General features: G+C 68.2%; 1 protein-coding gene and 1 long non-coding RNA gene across 22 annotated transcripts in view; one reads left to right on the top strand and one right to left on the bottom strand.

Moving 5' to 3' along the window:
- Positions 1-25,870, bottom strand: part of PLEC (plectin) — a 56,806-nt gene that overhangs the window by 7,349 nt on the left and 23,587 nt on the right. For 4 of the 20 annotated variants that reach the window (XM_086337755.1, XM_086337762.1, XM_086337765.1 and 1 more), the window contains 30 exons: positions 15,723-15,784; positions 15,234-15,323; positions 14,188-14,265; positions 14,015-14,107; positions 13,028-13,194; positions 12,262-12,377; positions 12,084-12,190; positions 11,882-12,001; positions 11,708-11,803; positions 11,393-11,520; positions 11,049-11,142; positions 10,439-10,593; positions 10,092-10,362; positions 9,926-10,003; positions 9,676-9,837; positions 9,416-9,520; positions 9,140-9,235; positions 8,827-8,952; positions 7,555-7,707; positions 7,323-7,477; positions 7,117-7,243; positions 6,766-6,949; positions 6,521-6,678; positions 6,232-6,410; positions 5,324-5,462; positions 4,867-5,223; positions 4,708-4,791; positions 4,450-4,554; positions 4,241-4,339; positions 59-3,439 (listed from right to left, as the gene is read on the bottom strand). In XM_086337755.1, the coding sequence (XP_086193881.1) occupies positions 59-3,439; positions 4,241-4,339; positions 4,450-4,554; positions 4,708-4,791; positions 4,867-5,223; positions 5,324-5,462; positions 6,232-6,410; positions 6,521-6,678; positions 6,766-6,949; positions 7,117-7,243; positions 7,323-7,477; positions 7,555-7,707; positions 8,827-8,952; positions 9,140-9,235; positions 9,416-9,520; positions 9,676-9,837; positions 9,926-10,003; positions 10,092-10,362; positions 10,439-10,593; positions 11,049-11,142; positions 11,393-11,520; positions 11,708-11,803; positions 11,882-12,001; positions 12,084-12,190; positions 12,262-12,377; positions 13,028-13,194; positions 14,015-14,107; positions 14,188-14,265; positions 15,234-15,323; positions 15,723-15,784 (7,265 nt within the window). Of the gene's footprint in view, positions 1-58; positions 3,440-4,240; positions 4,340-4,449; positions 4,555-4,707; positions 4,792-4,866; positions 5,224-5,323; positions 5,463-6,231; positions 6,411-6,520; positions 6,679-6,765; positions 6,950-7,116; positions 7,244-7,322; positions 7,478-7,554; positions 7,708-8,826; positions 8,953-9,139; positions 9,236-9,415; positions 9,521-9,675; positions 9,838-9,925; positions 10,004-10,091; positions 10,363-10,438; positions 10,594-11,048; positions 11,143-11,392; positions 11,521-11,707; positions 11,804-11,881; positions 12,002-12,083; positions 12,191-12,261; positions 12,378-13,027; positions 13,195-14,014; positions 14,108-14,187; positions 14,266-15,233; positions 15,324-15,407; positions 15,423-15,722; positions 15,785-16,397; positions 17,309-19,003; positions 19,230-20,506; positions 21,013-21,271; positions 21,435-22,665; positions 22,752-25,870 lie in introns of those variants that run through there. The other 16 variants (XM_086337754.1, XM_086337761.1, XM_086337751.1 and 13 more) reach the window with 13 other exon arrangements.
- Positions 20,772-24,249, top strand: LOC147359829 (uncharacterized). Of its 2 annotated transcripts, none has more exons than XR_015141261.1 (3): positions 20,772-20,907; positions 23,637-23,725; positions 24,006-24,246. It is a non-coding gene; the product is annotated as an uncharacterized LOC147359829 (long non-coding RNA). The 2 variants fall into 2 exon arrangements; XR_015141262.1 differs by lacking the exon at positions 20,772-20,907 and adding an exon at positions 23,075-23,347 and having other exon boundaries at positions 24,006-24,249.

Here is a 25,870-nt window from a genome sequence, read left to right on the forward strand (position 1 = left end):
GGCGCACCTTTCCCAGAACAGACCCCACCCCAGGTCCCTACCCTCCGCCGCAAGATACCTCCTCAGACTTGAGCTGCAACAGCTCAGCCTCCTTCTTGAGCTTGTCCTTCTCGCGCTCGAGCTCCGCAATGGCCTCCCTCAGGCGATCGGCATCCCGGTCGCTCTGCTGCCGCTGTGTCTCCAGCGTCTGCACCAGCGTCACCTTCTCCTGCGTGGCGAGCTCTGTGCGGTGCAGCTTTGCGCTAATCTCCTCCGCCTGCTTCCGGAAGCGCTGGGCGTCCTCCTCTGCGCGAGCCTGGGCCCGGCTCATCTCAGCCACACGCAGCCTGAGCCGCTCGGCCTCCGCGCTCATTTCCAGCTGCCGCTGCCGCTCAGTCTCCAGGGTCCGCTGGAAGCCTTGCGTCTCCTGTGCCAGCTGCTGGGCCATCTGCTCCTTGTCCTCCTGCAGCCGGCGGGCCTGCTCCTGGGCCAGCTCCTTCTGCTGCTGCAGCAGCTCCGCCTCGGCCTTGAGCCGCGTGGCCTCCTGTACTGCCTGCATCTTCTCCTTGAGCATCTTCTCCGCCAGGGCCCGCTGCTGAGCCAGGTCCTCCTCCGCCAGCTGACGCAGCCGTGCCGCCTCCTGAGCCGCCACGCTCAGCCGCGCAGCCTCCTCCGCCACCTGCTTCATCTTCTCGGCCTCCTCCTGCAGGAGGCGCTGCGTGTTGTCCTTGTCGCGCAGAATAAGGGCGCGGTTCTCCGCCTCGATGCGAGCCTTGAGCTTGCCGAGCTCCTCCATCTGGACGCGCACGGAGAATAGCTCCTCCTCTACCTGGCTGCGCTGGCGGGCGGCCTCGGTCACCTCCGCCTTCAGCCGCTGCAGCTCCTGGTCCAGGATGCTTTTCTGGTGGTCCGTCTCCTCCAGCTTCAACCGCAGTGCCGTCAGCTCCTGCTCCACCTGGGCCTTCTGCCGCAGTGTCTGCTCCGCGAATTTCTTGTGTTTCTCCATCTCCGCATCGGCCGCCTGCTTCTGCCGCAGGGCCGCCTGCTCTGCCTGCGCCCGCCGCGCCGCCTCTTGTTCAGCTTCCTTGCGCAGCTTCTCTGCGGCGGCCTGTGCCTGCGCCTGGGCCTGAGCCTGCTCCTCCGCCGCCTGCTTCAGCCGCTCCGCCTCCTCCACGCGCTGTCGGGACTGCGCCGCCTCGCCCTCGGCCCGCTCGCGCGCCTCCTCTGCCTCCTCCGCCGCACGCCGGGCAGCCTCGGCCTCGCCACGGAGCCTCTCCAGCATGCTCTGCTCTTGCTGGAGGGTCTGCTGCAGCTCCTGCTCCTTCTGCTGAACTGCAAAGGCATGCGCCTTCTCTTCCGCCTGCAGCCGCTTCTGGGCAGCCTCCTGCGCCAGCTGCAGCTGCCGCGCAGACTCTTGCTCCGCGCGCTCGCGCAGGCGCCGCGCTTCCTCCACCTTGGCCTTGAGCCGCTCCACCTCCTCCAGCGCAGCCTTCCGCTGCCGCGCAGCCTCCTCCTCAGCTGCCAGACTCTTCTGCACACGCTCCTCGGCCTCCCGGCGCCGCCGCTCCTCCTCTGCGGCCAGCTGCCGCTGCCGCGCCGCCTCCTGCTCCGCCTGCTCCTTGCTGCGCAGCGTGTCCTCTGCGTTGCCGCGGATGCGCCCCAGCTCCAATTCCAGCTCCGCCTTGCCGGCGGCTGCCTTCTCGAAGCTTGCCTTAAGGGCCAGGATCTCCTCCTCCACCTGCCGCCGCTGCCGCAGAGTGTCCTCCACCAGCCCCTTCTGCCGCTCCAGTTCGCTCTCAGATGCCTTACGCAGCTGTGCCAGCCGCTCCTCGATGTCGGCCTTGTGCTGGGCTGCCTGCTCCTCCAGCCTCCGCCGCTGGAAGGCTTCGTCTTCTGCCAGCCGCCGCAGGCGCTCGTTCTCGGCTTCTTTCTCCTTAAGTGCGATCTCTGCCTCCGTCTTGAGCCGCGTGGCCTCGCTGATGGCAGCCAGCTTCTCGGACAGCACCCGCTCAGCCTCTGCCCGCTGCCGCGCCGCATCCTCCTCTGCCAGCTGCCGCTGCCGCTTGGCCTCCTCCGCCAGCGCGCGCAGGCGGGCAGCCTCCTCTGCCAGCTCGCGGAAGCGCCCGGCCTCGGCTTCCAGCCTCTGCTTGGACTTCTCGCTGCTGGAGCGCGATTCCTCCTCGGCCCGCGCCTTGCTGGCCAGCAGCACCTCCATCTCAGCCCGCACCTTGGCCAGCTCAGCCTCCAGCTCCTGGCGCTTCTGCGTGGCGGCAGCCGCCTCGCTCTGTAGCCGAGCCAGCTCCTCCTCCAGCAGCTGCCGCTGCTGCTCACCCTGTTCTGTCTCGGCGCGCAGCCGGATCAGCTCCTGCTCGGCAGCCAGGCGCTGCTGCGCAGTGCCCTCCGCCAGCTGCCGCTGCCTCTCCAGCTCCTGCTCCGCCAGCTCGCGCTGCCGCACTGCCTGCTCCTCTGCCTTGCCACGCCGCCGCGCCTCCCGCTCTGCCGCCTCCTTCTGCTTCTCCGCCTCGGCCTGCGCCAGGCTCTTCTGCTGTGCCACCTCCTCTGCCTGCAGCCGCAGCCTCAGCGCCTCATTGGCCTTCAGCTGCCAGCGCTCCAACTCACGCTCGGCCTCTTCGCGGGCACGCTCGGCCTCCGCCTGCTGCTGCTCCCGGCGTGTGGCCTCTTCACGAAGCTGCACCACGGTCACGTGCTCTTCCTCGAGGGTGCGCTCCAGCTGCGCTGTCTTCTCAGCAAATGAGGCGTGCTTGCTCTGCAGCTCCGCCTGGGCACTGCGCTGTGCTGTCTCCAGCGCCACCTGCACCTGGCGTGCCCGCTCTGCCTCTGCCTGCCGCAGGCGCCGCTCTGCCTCCTCGGCCTGCAGACGTAACTCCTCTAGCGCCTGCAGGGCCCGCTGCTTCTCCCTTGCCGCCTCGGCCTCCGCCTTCACACGCAGGCCCAGCTCAGCCTCAGCCTGCCGCTTGCGCTGGGTTTCGTCTTGCACCTGCCGCCGCAGGCGTTCTGCTTCCTCCTGGGCCTGCCGCTTCTGTGCCTCAGCCTCCTCTGCCCGCGCCCGCAGCGCCTGCAGCTCGCCCTCCGCCCCGCCGCGCTGGCGCTCCGTGGTCTCCAGCTGCAGGCGCACCACTCGGATCTCCTCCTCGATGCGCAGCCGGCTGCGCTCGGCTGCCTCCACCTGCCGGGCCTTCGCCTGGATCTCCGCCTCCGAGCTCTGCCGCAGCTGCTGCAGCTCCTCCTGGATGCTGCGCTTCTGCTGCTGCGCATCCACCGCGACCTCCTCCCGGCGTGCCACCTCCTCCTGCATGCGCCGCTGCAGCTCCTGGGCCTCGCGCTCCGCCTGCGCCTTCGCCTGGGCGTGGGCCTCAGCCAGCTGCCGCTGCTTCTCCAGTGCAGCCTCCACCTCAGCCAGCCGCTCCCGCTCCTCCGCTCGCTGCTGCTCGGCCAGCCTCTGCGGCCGTGGCAGAGAGAGGGAGAGAACCAGAGACAGCGGTGAGCACACCACGGCTGCTCCTGGGACGCGATTCAGTGCCACCACAGCTCAGCACGGTGCAGGGGTTGGGGGAGGACACAGGTCATGACCTGGCTGAGGGGAATCACGTGCACCCCCCCCCGGGGCACTCGGGGCAGTGAGCGCAGCCTGGCCCCACAGTGCTCACCAGCCTGGGGAAGGAGACCCAAGCGTCCTCCCCTCTTCCCGCAGACAGGCGATGGAGACAGACAAACGGAGGGAGAGAGAGAGAGAGAGAGCAAAGCAAGAGGTTTGCAGGATCCAGGAACCATGACTACCGCACAGCCCTGCCTGAGCACTGCTGATGCCCGTGGCCTGCTCTGGCCCCCCCCAACCCGGCAGGGCAGGTGGCCAGCATGGGCATCATGTAGACCCGACAGTCTGCAGTTCAGCTCAGGGAAGAGGCTGCAGGTAGGCCAGACAGAGGGCTCACCTCGGGGGGTGGTAGGAGACAGACGGGCCAGTGCCCTGCCTCGCCGTGACGCCCCTCCCAGTCCCCACAACCAAACAAGCCCAAGTCTTTGCAGAGCAGGCGGCCAAGTGAAAAGGCCAATGCAGAACCCCGAGAAGGGACACACAGAGCCAGGGGCGGCCCGGGGCACACAACAGCCACCACGGGGAGAGCCGTGCAGTGCCAGGCCGTGGGGGGTGGGCCGTGCTGTGCCAGGTGCGCTCGGACGCGTCCCAGGGGCCACATCTGGGGGGGACGGCGGGACGGCCTCCCCACCCTGGCAGCCCTACCTCCTCCTCCTCCATGCGCCGCAGGGTCTCACTGATGAACCTGATGTACTGGCTGGTGAGCGTGCTCAACTCACTGTAGCGAGTCCGCAGGTCCACGTACTGGGGGCAGAGGGACGCCCACAGTCAGCCCTGCCCCTGCCCAGAGCCCACCAGGCCCTGCGTGGCTTTGGCTCCGCCCACCCACCAGCCCCACCGCCCCTCAGCCTCACCTCCTGGATGACGCTCTCGGACCCCGACTGGACCTTGGGCTTCTTGGCCGGCGAGGCCACTGGCTCCAGCTGTGCCTTGTACGTGACCAGCTGAAGCTCGTAGTCCTGCAGAGACACACCAATGCCTGCCAGCTCTGCCCGCCCCACCCCGCCCCTGAAACTGCCTGCAGGCTTTGCCCAGCGTGGCCTTGGCGGGGGGGCCCTCAGAGGTCGCCCCCACTGCCTTGTTCCCCGGGCCCCGAGGCCACAGAGCCTCACCTTGATGGCGTTGATGTACTGCTTCGCGAACCTCTGGCACTCCTCTACCTTTTCAGCATGGCGTTCAATCTCTTCCAGCAGGGCCTGGGGCGTCAGGGTGGTCAGCGATCACGGGGCACACCCACACCCACCCCTCCCGCCCGCCCCGCCCGGGCCCACCTTCTCCTGCCGCAGCTGCTCGCGCACGGCCTGGCTGTCGGCCAGCGGCACGGCCTGGATCTGCTCCTGCCGCCGCCTGGCGTCCTGCAGCCAGGCGCCCAGCGGGTCTGCGCTCTCCCGGTAGTAGCGCAGCTGGCGGCCCAGCTGCTCGAGCTCACGCTGCCGCACGTCGGTCTGGGCCAGCACGGCCTGCCAGCGCTCCAGCAGTTGGGTGACCCGCTCACGCCAGCGCTCCACCTCCACATCCCGCTCGCCGTGCCGCTGCTGCAGCCGCTCGCCCACCTCCTGTGCCCCCCGCAGCTCATCCCGCAGGGCATCGAACACAGGCTGCTGTGCCTCCGCCTGGGCCCGCAGCTTCTGTTGGACCAGAGCAGAGGAGCCGTTTCAGCCTGAGGCCCCGGCTGCCACCCCTGATACCATCAGGCCCTGGCAGTGGGGCGCGAGCTGGCGGCAGTACCTTCATTGCAGCCTTGGTGGCCTCAAGCTCTGGGAGGGCAGCGGGCACAGCCTGGGCCTCCTTGAGCTGCTCCTCGTGGGCCTTGAGTGCCTCCTCAGCCCCCTGTGTGCTCCGGATCACCAGGCTGATAGTCTTGAGCCTAGGGGAGGGCAGGGCCTCATGAAGACAGGCTGAGTGAGAGGCTGAGGACCAAGATCAGGTCCTGGAGGGAGGCTCATGGGGGACTGAGCGTGGGGGGTTCCCACAAAGCTTCTGAAAATGATCTACAAGCCACGTGAATGTATATACCAAAATGAACAGTGGGGGAAAAGGTGCCCATGTCTGGGAGTGAGGGCGGGGAGGAAGGAGGGGTCCTGGGGAGGACTCCACATTCCCTGGGGGCACCGGGTGGGGGGCGGGGAAGGGCCTGTTGGGGAGAGGGCCCTCTCAGCACCCTGGGTCTCTGCTGTGTCACCCATGGCCCACCTGACCCCACATTCCACCAAGAAGCTCCTCCCCTGAGGTTGCCAGTGCCCCCCAAGCTGGGTTCTGACCCTCGCTGGACACGCCCCCCTCCCCAGCACTCCTCACCCCCCTAGGCTCCCCATGCGCCCGCCCCTTGCCTCTGCACACACGCCTTCCACATCTTGGTGACCACCCCCCGACCTCCCGGTATCCTGTGGGCGGGGGTGCTAGTCCTCCTCCCACAACTGCTCTCGCCCCTTGGCCGGTCCTCGGGAAGCCAGCCCAGGCACGCCAGGACAGAACCCTTCTGGCCACCCCGCGACACCCTGGCCAGATCTGCACCAGCTATCCCTCAGCGGACCCTCCTCGTGGCCGCATCGCCTGGCCCATCAGCCTGTCCGCACCCTCCCGCTCTGCTCAAGACCCCTCGGTCTCCGCCCCCGGCCGCTGACAGGCACACTCACTTCTCCAGGTAAATGGCGGAGAGGCTGCGGACCTGCTCCAACTTGCCCAGGGTCAGCTCCAGCTCTGAGCGCAGGGTGGGGGCCGCAGGGGATGGCTCAGGCAGGGCCAGGACCTTCTCGGCCTCAGCAGAGAGCCGGGCGACCCCCTTGCCCAGCCCCTCCACCTCCGCCTGTGCTTTCTGAGGAGACAGAGCAGGGGGCAAGCTGAGCCTACGAACCCGACAGGCAGCACCCTTGGGAGCCGGGGGCGGGGTACGGTACGGTGGGGGGAGGAGGGGCCGGGGCCTGCCTGCTGCTCAGCGATGCGCTGGGCGCACTCCCGCGCGGGCTCCTTGTCTAGCGGCAGCCGCAGGCGGTGCACCGTGCGTGTCTCGCAGGCCTCCAGCTGCAGCCGGATGTCTTTGAGCTCTGAGATGCAGCGCTGACAGCGTGACTCCTCCTGCTCGCCTGGGGAACACATCCAGTTCGCATGCCGCCCAACCGCGGGCGGCCCCCCACGAGCGTCCTACCACCCCCCGCGCTGCCCACACCTACCCTGCTCCAGGCTCTGCAGCAGCTGCTGGTAGTGGCGGCTGCAGGAGCCATACTCGCGCTCGGCCTGCAGCCGGTCCTCAGGCCCGAAGCCGCCGGCATCCTGGCTGTCCCGCAGGAAGGCCTGGTAGTGCAGCTCCAGGCTGCGGAGGGCCTGGCGCTGCTCCTCAGGCTTCAGCGTGCGGAACTGTGGGCGGGTGGGCCGGGGTGAGCATAGCTGCGGGGAGACCCACACCCCATCCGCCGGGAGCGCTCAGCGGGGCCACCGTACCACGACCAGGGACCAGAGGATGAGCGTAGACGCGGAGAGGCCCCACACCCCACTAGTCTTGAGCACCCGCAGGGCCGCCGTACCGTGACCAGGGACCAGGAGCGGATGAGCTGCACGTCACGGCTGAGGCTCTGCCACGCCAGAAGGCTCTTCATGTCCGTGTGCAGCTGATGCCACAACGTGACCAAGGCCTGGTGCTGGGCCTCCAGCCTGGCGGGCAGGGCACAGTCAGAGGTGTCCAGGCAGCTGCCCTACCACCCAGCCGGCCGCCCCACCCAGGACCACGCACCTGGCCACAGCCTCCAGGGCCTCCTGGTTTGGCGGGGGCACGAGGAAGCACACGGAGGGCACGGCAGCCTCGCTGCCGGAGCCGCTGAGCACTTTCCAGTGGAACGGCTGTGCGGGGCCCAGCATCTGGCACTCATCGCCCTTGTGCACCGTCGCCTGCAGCAGCCAGAGCCGTCAGCGTGTGGCCACGCCCAGCCCCCTCCGAGGCCCCGCCCGCCCGGCCAGGCCCTCACCTCCACCTGCTTGTAGTCGCAAACGGCCAGCAGCGGCACGCGGCCCCGTGTGGGCTGGGCGGGGTTGCGGGGCGTGAGCTGTACGATGGCCTTGGCCCGCTTGGCCAGGCCTGAGAGGTGCCCCCTGTACTCGTTCAGCTGGTCCTTCTCATCCTGCGGGGGTGGGGCGGGGGTGGGGGGGTTCCAAGACCCTCTGTGAGGACCCCCCGTGCCTGCCCCAGGAAATGCATACATGTCCCCCGCTGCCCCACAATGCCCTGAGACCAGGGGTTCCTTCCCACGGTCCCTGGAATGTGGCGGGGCTGGGCGCTCGCCAGGACAGGCCCCTGGGCTTCCACTGACACCCTCCTCCCTGGGCAGGACCAAGTGCCCCTCCCCACCCCCACCACAGCTGTATCGTTCGGGAAGGCTGCCATGTCATCCTCTCCCTCTCCCCTCTGCCCTCCCCGGTGCTTGTGGAAGGTGCACACCTCCTCCAGTTCAGCCCCTCTGAGGGACCAAGGACCACCCTAGGCTGTGGGTCAGAGTCCAGTGGAAGCTGCCTGGACAGCTTCCAGGGTCGGCTGGACCTGCAGTACGCCAAGCTGCTGGTGAGTGGGGGCCAGGCGGGAAGTGGGTGCAGGGAGGGGTCCCGGGAGGAGGCGGCAACTGACACAGCCCCCGCCCGCCTGCCTGCAGAACTCCTCCAAGGCCCGCCTCCGGTCCCTGGAGAGCTTGCATGGCTTCGTGGCGGCCCAACACAGGAACCCTGGCCAGCAGGGCCCCCAGCCCCTCTCCTGTGTCTCGCCTGGCCTGAGCGCCATGCTTGGCCACCTCTGTGTCCACCTCAGCCACACCTGCCCCAGACTGTCCAGCTCGGGATGCCGGTGGGCCTCCTACAGCATGGGACTGACAGTGAGGCGGCTGACTCAGGCCCCTACTCGCTTCCGCAGCCCCAAGGTCAGCTCTCGTACTGGCTCTGGGCAGCCACCTACTCTCACGCCAGGCCCCTGCCACTAAGCTCTCATCCACCCCCACTGTGCATCCGGCTATGCTGACATCCCCCCGTCCAACCTCCCCTGACCTCTGCTGGTGCCTCCAGTCGCCACCCTCTGCCTCCAGAGGGACCTTCCCCGAGCATCAGCCCGGACAGCAGGCCTGCCGCCACCCGTGCCGTCCCCAGCCCTGGACTGCCCGCAGCTGTGGCTGCCCTCTAGCCCCAGCGGCCGCGCCCCCGGGCCTCCGCGTCTGCCCCCACCCGCTGCACAGCGCTGGGCCGGCCGAGCGGCTCACCTGGGCGTCCTGCAGCAGGTCCTCCAGCCGCGTGACGGTGATGGAGCGGTCGCAGGTGTACTTTCTGTGCAGAGTCTCCTGCAGCTTCCGCAGCTGCTCCTCGGCCTCCCGCACATCTGAGAAGAACTGGGGCAGCAGCAGAGGGTCAGAGCCCCCAGCCCCAGCTGCCCCAGTGTAGGCCGAGGGACCAGGCCAAAGCCTGGGGACAGCACTAACTAAGGTCAGTGAGACAGTGCACGGACCCAGTGCACACCTGCAGCCCGGCAGAGGGGCCCCTGCAGTGGGCTAGGCATGGGGGGAACCCAGGCCTCACCTGGAAATAGGCGGTATTCTCCTTCAGGTGAGCCTCGATGCAACAGCACAGCTGCAACATCCAGCTCCACTGAGTCTGCAGGGCTGCCTGGAAGGACTGCCACACAGCACGCGGCCCATCAGGCCCTGCCTGCCTCCTGGGCTGGGGTGCCCCAGCCCCCCGCCCCACCAACCAGGGGCCCTCCAGCCCCGCCCCCACCAGGGGTGACCAGGTGGGTCCCCAGCCCTGCCCCTCCCCCCAGGGGCGCCTGGAGGGGTCCCTGCAGGCCCCTCTCACCTCCACTGTGGGCCGGGCAGGGTGGTCTTCCCGGAGCAGGCGGTCCCCAGTGCTCTGGATCTCTTTGATTTTCTTTTCTTTCAGCTCCAGCTCACGCATCAGGGCCTGACAGGGGCAGGGGCCTCAGGGGCAGTGCCAAGGCAGCACTGGGGACCCTGGCTCCCACAGAGTGCTCCCGGGGCCTGGGCTGGCCCAGCCACCCACGGAAAACCCCCACCTCACCGAGGGATCCCAGCCACCACCGAGGGGCCCCGCCTCACCGAGTAGGCCTCCTTCTTGGCGGCCATGTTGCTGTTGCGCTCACTCCAGTCGAAGCCCACCTCCTCCTCCTCCTTCTCGCTCAGCCACATGAGCTCCTTGGTGGCGGCCGCCACGAAGCCATGCAAGCTCTCCAGGGACCGGAGGCGGGCCTTGGAGGAGTTCTGCAGGCAGGCGGGCGGGGGCTGTGTCAGTTGCCGCCTCCTCCCAGGACCCCTCCCCGCACCCACTTCCCGCCTGGCCCCCACTCACCAGCAGCTTGGCGTACTGCAGGTCCAGCCGACCCAGGCAGTCCCGGTAGGCACCCCGGGTGGCGGGGGACAGCTGGCCCTGAGGGAGACCAGCAGGGTGAGGCCTGTGGCGGCCAGGACCTGCCCACCCCTGCCGTCCACCACCCTCACACCTGCTGCCCGCTTACCTCGTCCGTGCGGGCCCGCTCGATCTTGGCCCGGAACTCCTCGACGGACTGGTGCAGGCCACGGTGGCTGCCCAGCTGCGCCTCCACACTGGGCAGGTCCACACCCCACTCAGCACCGTCCAACCGGCGCTGGTTCTCCTCCACCCAAGCCAGCAGGTCCTGCAGGTAGCGCAGAGTGGAGTCCTCGAGCTCAGGGTGCCGTGGCGTGCCCCGCAGACGCAAGTTGTACTCGGTACGGATGGCCACCAGACGCTCGTGCAGGCGGTACACCCTGTGGGCAGGGCAGCAGTCAGGGGGGGTCGCAGAACAGGGCTGCCCACCACAGGCCCTGGAGGGGCGCGTCCCACCTGCGGTACATCTGCTCGCCCTGAGGGTGCCGCCCATCCTTGAGGGCCTGCACATCATTGAACAGCAGCCGGATCATGCCGTCGGCCTTGTCCAGGTCCCGCTCCACCTCGCCCGCCCGCTGCGGTGCCTTGCCTGCAGCCAGCAGCCGGACGTCCTGCAAGGCAATCGCCCTGACTCAGAGTCTGGCCACCCTGCACCCCCGCCTCCAGGCCCAGCCTGTCCTTTCCCTTTCCTCCCCAGCCAGCACTGTACGTGTCTCTAAGGCTTCTGGCCAAACCCCCAGGCCCAGTTCTCTGTGGGGACCGGGATCAAGTGCAAAAGCCTCCACTGGGTCCCAGAGCCAAGTGCTTCTCAGCCTTGTCGCCCATCACCCACCCGAAGAAAGTCCTTCCTGAGAGAGCCCCAGCCCAGGACCCGCGGTCTGGGTCCCCTCCTGCCACATCCAGCCAGCAGGCGGCTCAGGGCAGGCCTGGTGCCCAGGAGCTGGCTCTGCCCAATCTAGCGGTCAGAGATGGCCCCACGCCAGGAGGCAGGAGCAGCGGCTGCAGGGCGTGGCGGGCTTGGGGCTCCTCCCTCCGTCCAGCCCCCCTGCCCAGGCCCAGCCCTCACCGACTGCAGCAGGGCGTCGGCCTGGTTCAGCTGCTCCTCACACAGCCCGGCCTCCATCTGCAGCTTGCTCACGATGCGCTGAAGACGCTCCAGTCTGCGGTTGAGAGCAAGCACGGCCCCCCCTCTGTGAGTGGCAACCGCCAGCCAGGCTTCCCGCCTCGGAGCACAGCTCCCTCCTGCTCTGGGCCTCCCTGCCGGCCTGCAGCCCACAGCTGAGCTGGCCCCAGTGTGGGTTTCCCAGCCCAGGGGTGGGGGTTTCCTCCCCAGGCAGTGACTCACCCTCGGGTGGCTTCCTTGCCTGCAGGGCCCCACCCGCCGCCCCGCCTGCCCGCCTGCCCGCCCACCTCTCAAACTCGCTGCGGAGCTGCTTCTCCCGCTCCAGGATGGCCACATGCAGCTTGCCCCACTCCTTCTCCACGTCCAGTGGGTGGTAGCCAGGGGGCACCTTGAGCTGGCCTGCTTGCACCGCTCCCTGTGGGCAAGGCCAAGCTCAGGCCAAGGCCAGCAAGCATGGGGGTGCCAAGCCACCCAAGCCCCGGGCCCACCCACCCTGAACCAGCCCTGGCCCCAGGTTAATGAGGAGGCAGGCCAAGCCTGCTGGATGGGCCCCCAGGCTCCAGGCTCCTGGGCGGCTTCCCTTATCTCCAGGTCCCCCTCACCTCCAAGGACTGGTAGATGCCCTTCGACCGGTTCTTGTCCGCCTCCTTGGCTGGAAGCTCCGTCTCCTTAAACTTCAAGAACTGGCACCACAGGATCTGGGGAAAGGGGGGTGTCAGTAGCCAAACCTGGGTGCCCACAGTGGACACAGGACCCCGCAGAGCAGGGAAACCCACCTCGATCTCCTCGAAGCTGGAGGGGAAGCGGCGTTCCTCGAAGGCGGCCGTGTGTGCCCGGATCCACTGCAGCAGCAGCAGCACCAACTCACGGTACTCCTGCCAGCGCAGCTGTAGCTCCTGGTGGGAAGGGGACAGGCGTGAGGGGCCGCCAGGGGCCCACTCATACCCCGCCCACCTGGCCCTGCCTGCTGGAACTCACGTTAGCCTTCACCCCATCCTGCACATCCGGCACACGGGGCATGGCGTCGTACAGGGACGAGACGTAGGTGATGATGGACTTCTCGTCGGGCTGAGGGACGTCCACGTCTGCAAGGGAGGGGGTCAGAGGGGCGCCAGCCGGGGGGAGCGGGGAGGGAGGAGGGGGCAGGGGCACATACCCTCGGGGTCCAGGAGACGTGTAACCCCCAGGTCCCGCTCTGCTACAGAGAAAGCCTGGTCCAGGTTCTCCAGGTTGGTCTGACGATACACCTTGTTCATGTCGATGAGCATGGGCCTGGGGGCAAAGGGGCAGGTGGGGCAGGCAGGCAGGGACATGGGAGCAGCGAGGCCCCCTGGGAAGGTCAGCAAGCAGAGAGACCCTCTGCAGATTCCCGGGACACAGAGCCCCCAGCCCACACTCGCCCTGAGAAGCAACCCCCACATGGCACTGAGTCCCGCCCACACAGGCGGCCCGTGTGCAGGCCCCGCCCCCAGGTGCAGGCCCCGCCCTCAGGAGCTCCTGGGGCCTGCGGGGTGCTGGGCCCCAGGGTGGGGTGCTTGTCTGGGCTCCCTCCAGTTACCCTGTCCACCGGGCCCTGGGGTCCTGGGTGGAGGCTGAGGTTCCCCCGAGAACTGACCCCATTCAGGCCTCTTCTGGGGCATCAGTGTGGGGCCAGTGCTCATGGCTGTGAAAACCAGTAGCCCTGAGGTCCTCTGGCCTCGAAGAAACCGGGAAGGGCAGGGAGGCGGCGGGAAGGGTGTGGGCGGGAAGGGTGTGGGCCGGGCCGGGCCTCCTGGGGAGGCAGCTGGCAGCAGAGCCCATCTCCCCAGGCAGCGGCTCCCCGTGCGCAGCACACGCCTTCTCGCCGTCCCCTTCGCCCCAGCATGTCTGCAGTCGCCCGGCCGAGGGACTCGGGCACCGCCCCGCCCCGCCTGGCGGCCTACTTGTGCCGGTGGATGATGGCGTTGAAGAGGCGGCCGTCGCGCCAGCTGGAGGTGAAGTTGTCGCAGCGCAGGCCCTGGTAGCCCTCCACCATGCGCTGGGACCACAGCAGCAGCTTCTCCTTGGCCGTCATGTCCTCCGACTGCCCGCTCACCTGGATGTCTGAGATCTGCCCGCACAGGGGGCAGGAGGCGGGGCTCAGGCGCAGCCCTGTCAGCATACACGAGCCACCGGCCAGCAGAGGCCAAGCGTGTCCTGCCCACGTCAAGGAGCCGCTGGGACCCACCACCCCTCAGCGTCACGAGCCCACGCTACCCCAGGCAGCAGCTGCCACAATGTGGGTGCCCTGCGCTCCCTCAGCCCAGCTACACCTTGCACCCACCAAGGCAGGATCAGAGTTGGTGGAGGGTGTGTGCAAGGGGCTCACCCAGAAGCCCCAGGCCTAGAGAAGGCTGTCATGAGGTGTGTGTGTGTGGCGGGGCAGCAGGGGCGGTGGTCAGGGCCTCTCTGGCTGCAGGCCAGGGTTGGGTCCTGGGACTGGGCACATGTGGCTGCAGCCTGGGCCTGGCCCTGCACTCAGTCCAATCCTTTGGGCCCAAGTCTGCCAGCTTGTCTGTTCTCAGTTATCTGTCTGTCGGTCTGCCTGCCTGTATGACTCAGCTGCCGTGCCAGCCTGGCTCTGCCTGCCCAGCTTTCAGATTTGCGGCTTCCTGTGCGGCTGGGCAGGCAGTGGGTGAGTCAGCCCGAGCAGCGGGTGCCTCTCCAGAACCTTCCCTGTGGCGGGAGGCCACACAGAGCAGAGAACGTGTGCCTCTGCAGGGAAAGCCAGGGCCAGAGGGCGAAGGATAGGCAGGCCTTGAAGAGGCCCAGGCCTTCAGGCCATGGAGTTAGCACAGGGCGGCAGCGCAGGCTGACAGGAAGGCCCCAGGTGCCAGGCCCACCCCGCAGACTCTGGAGGCAGCAGAGGGTCAAGTGGGCGGCTGCGCTACCTGGAAGTGCAGGATGATAGTCCAGATCAGGCCGAGGGTCAGCTTGGGGTTGCCGTCGGCAATGTCATCGTTCCTGATGTTCACCAGCTTCACCTGAGAGCAAGCAGGCCTCGGTCACACCCACGAGCCAGCCGGAGAAGGGGCCGGGGCCTGTGGCCAGGTGGGCGCCTCACCTGGCGGTGACGAAGGTAGTCCAGGGCGATCTGCACGTTCTGCAGCTTGTGGAAGCGCATCCTCCCCTTCTCCCGCGGCTGCAAGGGTAGCACGCCGGTCAGCCGGTCAGCACCCCTGAGCCCCCGCGGCATCCACGACCCTCACCCCGGGTCACCCACCCCAACTGGGAGGGAGGGCACGCCGGTCAGCCAGTCAGCACCCCTGAGCCCCCGCGGCATCCACGACCCTCACCCTGGGTCACCCACCCCAGCTGGGAGGGAGGGCACGCCGGTCAGCACCCCTGAGCCCCCGCGGCATCCACGACCCTTACCCCGGGTCACCCACCCCAGCTGGGAGGGAGGGCACGCCGGTCAGCACCCCTGAGCCCCCGCAGCATCCACGACCCTCACCCCGGGTCACCCACCCCAACTGGGAGGGGGGCCACTGGCCCAGCAAGGGTTTGGGAAGGCCAAGGCCAGGCTGCGGGAAGGAAGGAGGGGGCGGGGAGGACACAATAGCCAGGAAGCCACCAGCAGAGGGTAGTGGTCTGGGGGAGGGGTCCTCCTGCCCAGCGGTGGCAGCCCCTGTGGGTTTCCGGCCCCGGACAGTGTGGCAGGTGGGCTGCTGGGCAGCTCGAAGCAGGGCCATCTGCCCACCCCAGCGCCATCAGCCGGGTGAGCCGGGCTCCTGGAGCCCACGTGCTGCCATGGCCAGCGGGCACATCCACTCACCAGGCGCGAGCTCCTGATTACGTCCCGCTCTCTTGGCTGCCCGGCCAGAGCAGGGCAAAGGGTAAAGGGCAGAGGTCAAAGTTCAGAGTCCAAGCAGCAGAGAAACCAAAGCAGAGCAGAGCATGAGGTTACAGTGTCAAGGCTTGAGCACGGTGGGCGGCGGGGCCGTGTGCCCAGGCACAGGGGTCAGGCGGCTCCCAGGCCAGGATGCACACTGACCAGGAGGCACAGGGGGCTGAGGCCAGGCCGGACACAGAGTTGGGGGGGGCGGTCACTGGTGAGACGCTAGGAGGGAAGGCAGGCAGGGTCGCAGAGGGGCGGGCAGACACACGTACCAGGCTGTCCCCAGAGAGCACCTCCAAGAGGGAGATGAGGTTGTGGCCATCACGGAGATCTTCATACAGGTCACTGATGTGCCTCTGAGCCTGCACGGACAGAGCGCGGGGCTGGTCCAGAAGGCTCAAGGCAAGGGGCCCACAGAAGACGCCCGCCCCCAAGGAGGCACCTACCTCTGCCCTCCAGTGCTAGAGAGACCAGGAGAGACCAGGAGGAGGAGGAGGAGGAGGAAAGAGACAGGAGATGAGCGAGCCAGGGGAGGAAGCAGACAGAAAGGACAGGTTCAGAGGTGGGAGGTGGGCCCCCGGGGCAGAAAGGGGGGCCCGCACACGTGGACGCAGAGGGGGCTCCAGCCCTTGTTTGGGACGGACGGCCAGGGCATCCTCCTCCACCCCGCGACCCTGCACACACACACGCACGCACACACACACACATACACAGGCACTCCTGCACACATGCTCACAACCGTGTGTGTGCATACCACCAACCTTGATGAGGTGCTTATTGACCCACTTGGTGAAGGTTTTCTTCTGCACACGGTCCCGCTCATCTGGGAGAGACAAGGCCAGGTTACCTGGGCCTGGGAGAAGCCCCGCAAGCCCCAGGAGGTGACCGCCATGCAGACACAGTGGCGGTGCCACTGAAGAGGGCCTCAGAATCACACTGCCCCCGCCCAACAAGGCCCCGGACAGTCCTGGACGGAAGCCGGGGGCCGGGCCCGCGGGTGCCCACTGCTGGGTCTCCCAAGATGGGAGGTTCTGGAGCTACAGCCACACCTGGAGGCACAGCACACAAGTCCTGGCCTGCCCCACCCCCACACAGGCTGCCTCGGCCTGAGCAGGCCTGGACCCAGACTGGGCAGGGCTGGGTGAGGGGAGCCTCTGTCCCCCCGCAGGATGGCGGGCCTTTCCCAGGGCATGGAGAGCCCTCCGCCCCCCACTACCCAAGGCCCAGAGGCCCCCGCCAGCCTCTCTGTGTTGGGCATGGTTGGCTGGCCCCCCAGCAACTCTGCACCTGGGCCAACGCTGGTATTAGAGTCTGTCCCCTAAATTCAGAGCCTCACAGTCTGGGCCCCACCCCACCCAATGCCAGGCTTCCTGCGGCAGGAACTGGGCCCTTCCTGTCCCGCGCCTGCCCCGCCCTGCGGTGCCGAGTCCCGCTACCTTTCTTGCCCTCTGAGGCCCTGAGAACGGCCAGGTAGAGGTTGTCCTCCGAGCTGGTCCTCTTGTGACCCAGGCCCTCGGGCTCGGGCACCCGCAGCCGCTGCTGAGACATGGTGCCGCCCTGCCCCTTCAGCACTCTGGCCCACCCCAAGTGCTGCGCTCGCGGCCGCGGGGTACTCCACGGCAGAGGTGATCGGCACGGGCACAGCGCACTCGCTCGGTGGGCTCTGCTCACTCAGCCCCGCTGGAGCCCAGTGCGGGCCACTCCCTGCCCACAGAACTCCCTAGCCGCTGTCCCCGCCCCCGGAGCCCCACCCCAGCCTGCACACCCCCAGAGAAGGAGTGTCCCAGCGGGAAGCAGGAAGGCAGCCCCTCCCCCATGGCCACACCTACAGCCGGGCAGAAACAGGAAACCCAGGGGTTTCCTTACCCACCCTGCCCGCAGCAGCCCCTCAAGGAACCCGGGTGCCAGGGGACCTGCACCTCACGGCACACAGACAAGTGTCGGGTTACAGGGAACCGCACACCGTGCCCAGGGCCACTCCAAAGGGGGCCCCTCAGGGAGGGGTGCCTGAGTGCCACTGGGCCAGGGAGCCCAAGGTCACGCGTCTTGGGGGGGGCACCAGCTCAGACTTGACCCAGGGCCGCCCCATGCGTGCCCAAACTGCCGGGCAGAGGGGCTCTAAGGAGGGACCCCCAAGGGGAGTGACACCTGGCTTGGGGGCGGGGCCGGCTGCCTTCCCTGGAAGCCCTCCGAAATCACCCCTCAGAGACCCAAACACCCTACACCCTGCTAGGCTCCCACCTATACCCCTGGCTCCAGGGCCACCAGGCTCCAGTGAGGGCTGGACCCCTCCCAAGCGCCCACCAAGCCTGTCCTGGAGCAGTGCCCCCATCCGAAGGCAGAGTGCTCCGAGGGGCAGGAGGGGGCGCATAGCTGAGCGCTGACTCACCAGGCAGGACCGCCCAGCCCTGAGCTGCAGAACTCTGCCCCAAGTCAGGGAGGGGGGCCGCAGGTCAGAGGGGAGCACCCTAAGGGGGCCCAGCCAGTGAGTCAGGGGAGGGGAGAGGGCGAAGGCAGGATGACTCACAGGCAAGAAAGCCGCACCTAGGGCACTGGGGGCAGCCTGGGTGGGGGGCTGTTTGCAGGCGGGCGGGGCGCACGGATATCAGCCACTCAGGTTGTAAAGGTGGTAGGACAAAGGGCACAGGGGTGCCACCCGGCTCCCTCTCATCTCGTACACCGCAGCCCTGGCCGCGCACTGCCCAACTGCCCAGCCACTGCAGGAAAGAATGCATCGCCCTGACCACAGAATTTTCCAGTCGGAGACTTGGCTTGATGCGATCCAGCTGGGAGCTGCTGCCCCACCCACATGGCGCCTCGGGCCTCGTTTCCAGGAAAGGCTCACCCCACCCAGCCGCTGCCCTTCTCTGGCCACGCGGGGGCGCCCACACCCCAGGGGGTAGGGGACCCCCCCCACCCCGGACCAGGTGGAGCTGATTACCCCCACACCTACCCCGGGGGCCCTGCGGCAGGTCACCTCGCTCCCCTACTCTGGACAGACCCCCCCCCCCCTTCTACGCAGGGCCCGGAGAGGCCCCACACATGAGCCCTTCACCCCACAGAGCTGCTCCAGGATCCCACATCAGACCCCACGCCGGCCAGCGCCCCAGTGTTGGGTCACCAAGGATGGCTCACACCCACTGCCAGGCATCCCAGCCGGGCGTCCAAGCTGGGGGAGTCCCCACCCCCCCCAAGCCCCTCTCCAGCGTCTTCTCTGTCACTCAAGGGCTCCAAGGATATTGGCTTGCTATCCAGGACAGGGTTCCACCTCCACCTCCCAAGCCCAGCTCCCTCTCCCCACCATGCCCTGCTGCCTCCAGACTCCCCTCCGGGATCTCAGAGAGTGTCCTCTCAGGTGCTCCCTGCGGCCCTGCCGGCCAGTCCCTCATCCTTGGCTGTAGGATGCGCCCTTCCCCGTCCATCCTATCCGTCATCCTATTCAGGCCCTCAAGTCAAGAGACCACCCACCCCTCCCCTGCCGGCCCAGCCGCGCCGCCCGCGCCAGGCTGCTGCACATCTCGGCTGGCCCTCCCCAGCACTGCGGCTCCTGCCCTGTCCACCAGGCCAGTATCCCCCAGAGCTGCCCGCGGCCCTCTGAAGGGTAGCGTTGCGCCCTTTCACAGATTTGGAAACTAAGGCAAGAATCTAGTTAGTGGGGCCGCTCCCGGGATAAGAAGCCTGGAGACAAGGGAGCCGACGCCGAGAGCGCGGGGCGGTGCAGAGACTGCAACCCCGGCCCGATCCCTCCCATCCCACACCTCCCGCGGGCAGACTGCCGACAGCCCGGTGCCCGGAACCCGCGGCCCCGGCCTGCCAGCCAGCCCCGCTCCCCACTCTCTACTCCGGAGGGAACTCGGAGGCAGAGGGAACTCCACTCCGCCTTCCTCCCCAGGTGTTTCCGCACCGAGCCTGGGGGCGGGGCTGCGCCTGGGCCGGGGCTGCGCCTGGGCCGGGCACCGCCCCCCCGGCCCCCGCGGCCTTCCCGGGCGCTCACGGAGACGGGTGCCCCCTCCGGCACCACCGCCCCTCCAGCCACACCCACCTACGCAGCACAGCTGCCTGTAGAGGTAGCCCCTGCGCGCCGGCTCGCAGCCCCCATCCAGCCAGCACGGCCGTTCCAGCACGACCTCCTTCTGCGCGGCGAAAGAGACGCCCGCCCCCCGTATGCCGGGCGCAGCCATGAGCCCGGCGCCCTGCGGACAGCAAACAGGACGGCGCGTCGGCTCCCGGCCCACGCGCGAGGCCGCCGGCTCCGCGTGCCACACCCTCCCCCGCCGGGCCGGACGCTGAGAGCCTGCCCCCTGCGGGCGCCCCGCCCCACGGAGACCTGGAAGCCGCGCCCCCGCTTGGAGGGAGAGGACCCGGCTGGGCCTGGGGGCAGCAGGGGAAGCTGCGGCCCCAGGATAGAGGCTGGGAACTGCCCGAGCCTGGCGTTCCCGGGACGAGCTCCAGCTCCCGCAGGATTCGCGGGAAAGCCCAGGTGTGCGGAGCAGGGGGCTGAGAACTGAGCAGAAGCACCGAAAAGGGGCGCCAAGGGCAGCAGGACCAGGGAGCGGCCGAAGGGGAGCTCCGTGCCCACGTGGGCACAGAAGACAAAAGCTGAGGGAGGGAGGGCCAAACCGAGGCGGGGAGCGGTGATCTGAGCGTTTTATTGAACCGTTTTGTTGAACGTCCCCGCAGCTGAGTCACCAGGCCCTCCCCAGCCCCCAAAGCCACGCCTAAGAGCCCCATCCGGACTTAGACCTCGGCCAGGCTCCCGCAGAGTAGGCCCACCAGGGGCGGCCCTGGCCACCCCCACCCAGTGCAAGCCTCCCCGCCTCAGGCTATGGCCCGGGCAGCCCGGCAGGTCCCGGGGAGGCGGGGGTGGGGGGGGCGTCCCTCTGGCCGGAACCCCAGTCCCCTGCTCATTCACTGGAGTGGAGGCAGGCTCCACCCAGTCCTGGGCCGGGCGCCACTGCCGAGGGCTATAGCCTCGAGCGGGTGACCTCGAGCCGGGGGAAGGCAGGGTAAGCCCGGCCGCCAGTCCCCGAGGCGTTACTGGGCCCTGGTCAAGGGCGCTCAGGCACCTGTCCAGCTCCCGCAGCCCCACCTCCTGCGGCGGCCCCGCCTCAGTCCACGGGACGCCTGCACCTGCCCGCTGCGGTTTCTGTGTTGCCAGTCACCTGTGCTCGCCCCATATGGGCTGCTAGGGAGGGGCCTCCCTCCCGGACGGAAAGCCCCTGCCCCTTGCCGCCCCCTCCCCAGCTGCCCAGACCTCCCGCAGCCCTCCCTTCACGCCCTGCCCAGCAGCGGGCTCCAGGCTGACGGAGGCAGAGTCCCGGCCCTGCCCAGACAAGCAGGCGGGGTCTTCAGCACAGGGTGCGGGGCCGGGGGGTCCACACCTTGTCTGGCCAAGTGCCCGCGCGAGCCTCCAGGACAGGAAGGGGCGGGCATAGGGAAATTTAGGGGCGGGAGGGAGGCGGCCCCTCGCCCGCCCCGCCCTCAGCCCCCTGGCCGGGTGGCGGCAATAAACAGCAGCCCCGGGAGTGGCCACCAGCGGCCTTACCTTGCTCATCCTGCACCCGCGGGCGCCCCCTGCGCCAGTGCCACACGGCGGCCAGGGTGACGACGTGGCCCACGACCACGAGGGAAGGAAACAGGCTGCCCGAGGGCTCCATGGCTCTGGAGGCGCCGGCCTGAGCGCTGGCAGGCGCAGCCGCCCTTCGGAAGGGCTACTCGAAGCCGGGCAGCCCCCCTTCCTTCCCCGAGGAAGCTGAGGACGGCTGGGGGTGCCCGGGACCAGGGACCGCCCCCTGCGGGACCGCCCGACCACTGTCGGCCTCCGCCGCCGCACCAACTGCTCTCCCGGCCGCGCCTCCCTCCCGCTCCGGCCACTCGCGCTCCCCACCCGCCCCACCTCCCACGGAGGCGCCGCTCCGCGGGCCCTGCGCCGCTCGCACGCTCAAGGTTAGCGGAGCCTTAACCCCTGCTCACCCGCGGCCACACCCGCCAGGAGGAGGGGCCTGCAGGGACGCCTGGCTGAGCGCAGCCCCCCCACCCCCAGCCCAGCCCGGGCCCTCGCGGCCTCACACGGGCCTCCCCCGCCCCCACAGCGGGTGACCGTGACGCCCAGCACCCCATTCTGCCTCCAAGGGTGCCCCTGGGGACAGCTGCCAGCGCCCCGGTCCTCGCTGGCCTCCAGGCTCGCAGCGGACACAACCGTTGTCAAAGACAGGGAAACCCGACGCCCCCCACCCCTCCGCGGACAGCAGACAGGGAGGGGGTGGGCCCCCGCAGCGCCCGCTGGGCTCTCAGAGGCAGCCCCACCTACCCGGCACAATCTTCATTGGGGACAGCGGCGGGGCCCACGGGTCCGACAGCGAGTGGGTGTGGGTGCTGGGAGGGTCACAGGCCCCTCGGAGGCGGCAGCAAGCGCGGCGGTGCGTGGAGGAGGGCACGGCGCTGCTGCTGTCAGCAGAGCTGTGTCCGTGGGGGAGGGGGTGGGCAGGGGGCCCGCGGATATAAATATCCCAGGAGGGCAGGCCAGGCCCGTCATCTGTCCCGACTTAGAACATGACGTGCGGAGCCAGGGCACCGGCGCCAGGCCCGCTCCCACGGTGAGTACAACAGGGGAAGCCTTGGGTGTCGGGGCCCACCTGGGAGCAGGGTGGCCCTCGGGCCTGGGGGCTCCCGTCCCTGTTGAAAGGCCTGCACCTCCCACCCTGCCCACCCCGCGGGACGTGGACGACAGTGGGAGAGCACTGGGAAAGGCCACCCTGGCAAGCACCACCACCCCCGCCCCCGGCAGGTCACCAAACAACACCTGGCCCAGACGGACGGGCGGGACGGCCTCCCAAGGTCAGGTCTCAGGCCAGATCGGGCCGGGCCTCCCCCGCAACCCAGGATGCCCAGGTGCTGGCCCCAGGCCCACACAGACCCTGGAAGCCGGTGGGGGGGGCGGGGCTCTGACGTCCCCAGGGCCAAGGTGCGCTCAGGAAACAGCAGGTGGAGGTCGCGGTCCAACCCCCTCCTCCCTGTCAAGTCTGACCCTCTGAGAACCCCATGGAGGAAGCCCGCAGGGGCCATTCTAGTCTGACCCTCTGAGAACTCCAAGGAGTAAGCCCTGCGCATCACCGCACCACACAGTTGAGGAAACTGAGGCACAGAACTGGCGAGGAACACCCCAGCCACCCAAGGCCGTGACATCAGCCCTGGTCGACTGCCTGGAGCATGTGGGCAGCCGGCAGCAGAGCACAGCAAACCATACTAGGCCTCTGGCTGCCAGGGAAGGGGTACCCCGGCCCACGTGGGGAGGCCAGGGGCAACGGGGTGGGGGTGGAGGGCCAGGCCCACCCAAGCCTCCTGCCCATCAACCCCATGCTTCAGAAACAATTCTGAAGGAAACCGGCCTGCAGGGGCCAGCTCTGAAGGCCAGGGCTGGGCTCCACCTCGGAGGACTCCATGCTCCAACACCAGGGGGAACCAGCTCCTGGAGGCATGGAAGTCTGGGGCAAGGCCTGGCGCCCCGAGACACGTCCATCCCGCCCCAGACACACCACAGGCAGCATCTCTAGACAGAGCCATGCTCATCCGGAATCTGCGGTCCTGCCCCTGCAGGGCCCCGGCCACAGGCTGGTGGAGAAAGCAGAGCCCCAGCTGGAGGCCTGGACCCCTCCCTTCTGAAGACCTGCACCCTGGCCTGACCCTGGCCCAGCCCTGCCCTACCTTGGCCCAGCTGAATCAGCTCCTCCATGCTGTACCTGTCCATAGCTGCCGACCATGAGCCTGGCTGCTCTGGAGCGGCAGAGAGGAGAGGAAGGGAAGGCAGGAAGGAGGGAAAGGGTGGGAGGCAAAGGGAGGGCTCTCCAGAGCCGAGGCCTCTCCACCCAGCTCTGGGAGCCTGGCTCCTCCTCACGGCCACCCCTTAGTCAGCGAGCCGGGCAGAGTGAAGCCCAGTGGACCGACGGGTCGGACCAGCCCGCCTGCAATCCCTGAGCCCTCAGGTGTGGCTGGAGGGCCCTCCTCTGCCTGCCGGCCCAGCCCACCCACCCAGCAGCCTCCCCACCCAGCACTGGCCCCAGAAGTCTGCACCACCCCAGCCCCTCCTACACCCATCCCCTGCCTCATCCTCCAGGCCTTCAGCCTTGACAAAGGGACATCTCCTAGCTAAGTACCAACCTCTGCACTTTTTCTGCACTGTTGGACTGCCCAACCACCGCGAGACCTGGTAAAAGACAAACCTAATCGTACTGTAACCTGCTTAGAAAACCCGCCAGAGTTCTACGGGTCTCCCCGCAGACAACCGGACACAAAACTGGAGACTAATGGAGGGCTGGCAGGGGCGCCACGTGCTGTGAAAGGGAGCAGCAGTGCTCTGCGCCTGCGGACAAGCCCATGGGCCAGTCAGGTGCGTGGCGTGGCCAGGAGCAGCCAGCCTTGCAGGGCACCTGCACCCGCAGCATAGAGGCTGCTGGAGCACAGGGGTGAGCGTGTTCGGACGGCACCTCTTCTCTACTGAAGTTCCAGTTCTTTCTGAGTTTTGAGCCAGGCTCATTGAGAAATGAAATTCATGTATGAAACCCACTCCCCCTGGGTCCATCTTTCCAGTAACCCCAGAGGAACCCCGTCGGTCCTTCTGGCAGCTCCCTGAGTGCCGTCCTCCTTGGTCAGGGCTCAGCTCAGGGTGTCTCTCACAGGGGCCCTCCAGGACCACTCGCTCTTCACCCAGCCCATCCATCCCACATGCTGGGGGCTTCCGGCCAGGAACTCAGCCTGGGACTGACTGGTAAGTGGCGGAACAAGCAAGTGGACACCTTCCCACATGGATGAGCAGACCACCATGGCACAGGGGAAGGGGTCTGTGGCTCCCTGGCTGGGGTTGGCCGGGCAGAGGCGGTCCACCTGAGCAAGGCCACTGTGATGAGCGTGGCAGCTGGGCCCATGTGCTGACCTGCCCTTCTGCAGACGGACCAGAGGGGCGATGCTGTGAGCAAGTGAGGGGTCTGTGGCACATCGCTGGATAACTTTTAAAGTATTTATTTCTTCATTTAATTTGGCCGTGCCAGGTCTCCGTTGGGGCCTGTCAGACCTAGTTTCCTGACCAGGGACTGAAAGTAGCCTCTGCTTTGGGAGCGCAGAGTCACAGCCACTTTTGGGAGCGCAGAGTCACAGCCACTGGACCGCCAGGGAAGCCGCACTTGATAATGTTTAAAACTCTGAGAAGTCGACAGTTCCCAATGTCATCAGGAATCCTAGCCAAGCCATCAGGACCCCTACAGACCTGGCCAAAGCCCTGTGCCCCACCCAGCACCCGAGGTGCCCTGGGCGTCCTCTTGTGCCCAGGGTGGTGCTCAGATCCCGCTCAGCCTGGGGGACCGCGGGGAAGGGGGAGCCCACGCCCTCCGGCCCTGACTCAGCCTGGAGCTGGAACTCATTTCCTGTTGGAAACTCTGAGCTGCCACCGGCGGCGGCTGCTGCGGCCGGGAAGGGAAGACTGAGTCACCCGCTCAGGGCTGGGGGCGCCCCCCCCTGCTCGCTGAGCCACACCCAGTCCCCCCTCCTGGCCCACGGCCAACTGCCCGCCCAGCCGCTCAGCCCAGCGCCAGCCCAGCCAAGCCACAGAAAAGGAAGGAAGGAGAGAAAAGGAGGGGGTCCATGCTCCCCACACCCACGACCCAGGAAGGGGGAGGGTCTGCTCTGCCAGCCAGATTGGGGCAGGGGCCCCATCAAGGCGATGGTCAGGGAGGAGGCCGGGTGGAGACCGTCCATCAGGTGCTGTCAGAGCTGACCGCTGCCCAGCCCAGCACTACTGTCTCTGGTGGGGGACACGGTCACCTTACTGACAGGTGCGGGAGAGGCCACGTGGTGAGCCTCGCCACCCACAACCTCCCTGACCCCCCCAGATGGGCTCCCACGCCTGGGCCCTAGTTAGTGGGTCCAGGCCCGACCTGGGCCTGCGCCTGGGTCCCCTGACCCCCCACTCATCCACCTGGCAAACTCCTGTCCACCCTGCTAGCCTCACCCCAGGCCCCCACCCACCCCCAGAGACCACATTCCTCCCCAGCTGGAGAGACATGGAGTCCACCCTGTGCTGGGAATCTGCTGCCCCCACTCAACACGGAGGCTGGTGAGCTCAGAAGCACAGGTGTGAGCCTGAGCTGCCCGCTACCCTCTGCCCACCTGGGTGGTGCAGCACAGGTCCTTAGGGACAGGGGGCTGCCACAGTGCGAGGCACAGCACAAGGTGCCGGCCCCTGGGACAACAGGACCCAGTCCATCCTCTGGGACCCAGGTCTCCCTGGGATGGATCCGCCTAGACCCCAGGCAGAGCCCTGCACTGCCGCGGCCACGGGTCTGCTCTTCCTGTCCCGGCCCAGGGCTGCCTGCTAGGCTGTCACCCACCCCCGGCTGACCAAGCACCCAGCCACCATATCACATCTGTGCCACACAACAGGGGGGCAGATGTCACCCCCAGTGGACAAACCCATGGCTCAGAAAGACCAGGCAGTCATCTCCACTTGGAGAGTGGCTGTACCCTGTCCCATCCCAGCACCCCCTCTGCACGCCCCCACCCCCTGCAGAGAGAGCCTGGAGCAGACAAATCCCTGGGGCAGGGAGGGGGCGGGCAGGGCACAGGACGAGGGTGATGCTGGCGAGAGGGCCCAGGGTGCCGGCCAGGGCTGTGCCGACAGCTGGTCCTGCCAGTCCAAGAACCGCGAGCCCCACCCCCAGCCCCAGGGTGTGCCTGGCTATGGGTGGCAGTAACCCACGGGCTCCTCCTTGGCCTACCCACCCCAAGATCCTCAAGCCAGGAGGAGGAGCCCTGGCGTCCACTGGCAAGAGTGCCCTGGCAGAGAGAGCGCCGCCTGCTGGCAGGAGCAGAGCTTTTGCACACCTGCTGCCCACCCCGTCCACCAGGCCCAGGCCCCGCA

This window comes from Bos grunniens, chromosome 14 (genome assembly GCF_055505025.1).
Source record: "Bos grunniens cultivar Pamir isolate PY7600 chromosome 14, Bosgru_T2T1.0, whole genome shotgun sequence".
Classification (NCBI taxonomy): domain Eukaryota; kingdom Metazoa; phylum Chordata; class Mammalia; order Artiodactyla; family Bovidae; genus Bos; species Bos grunniens.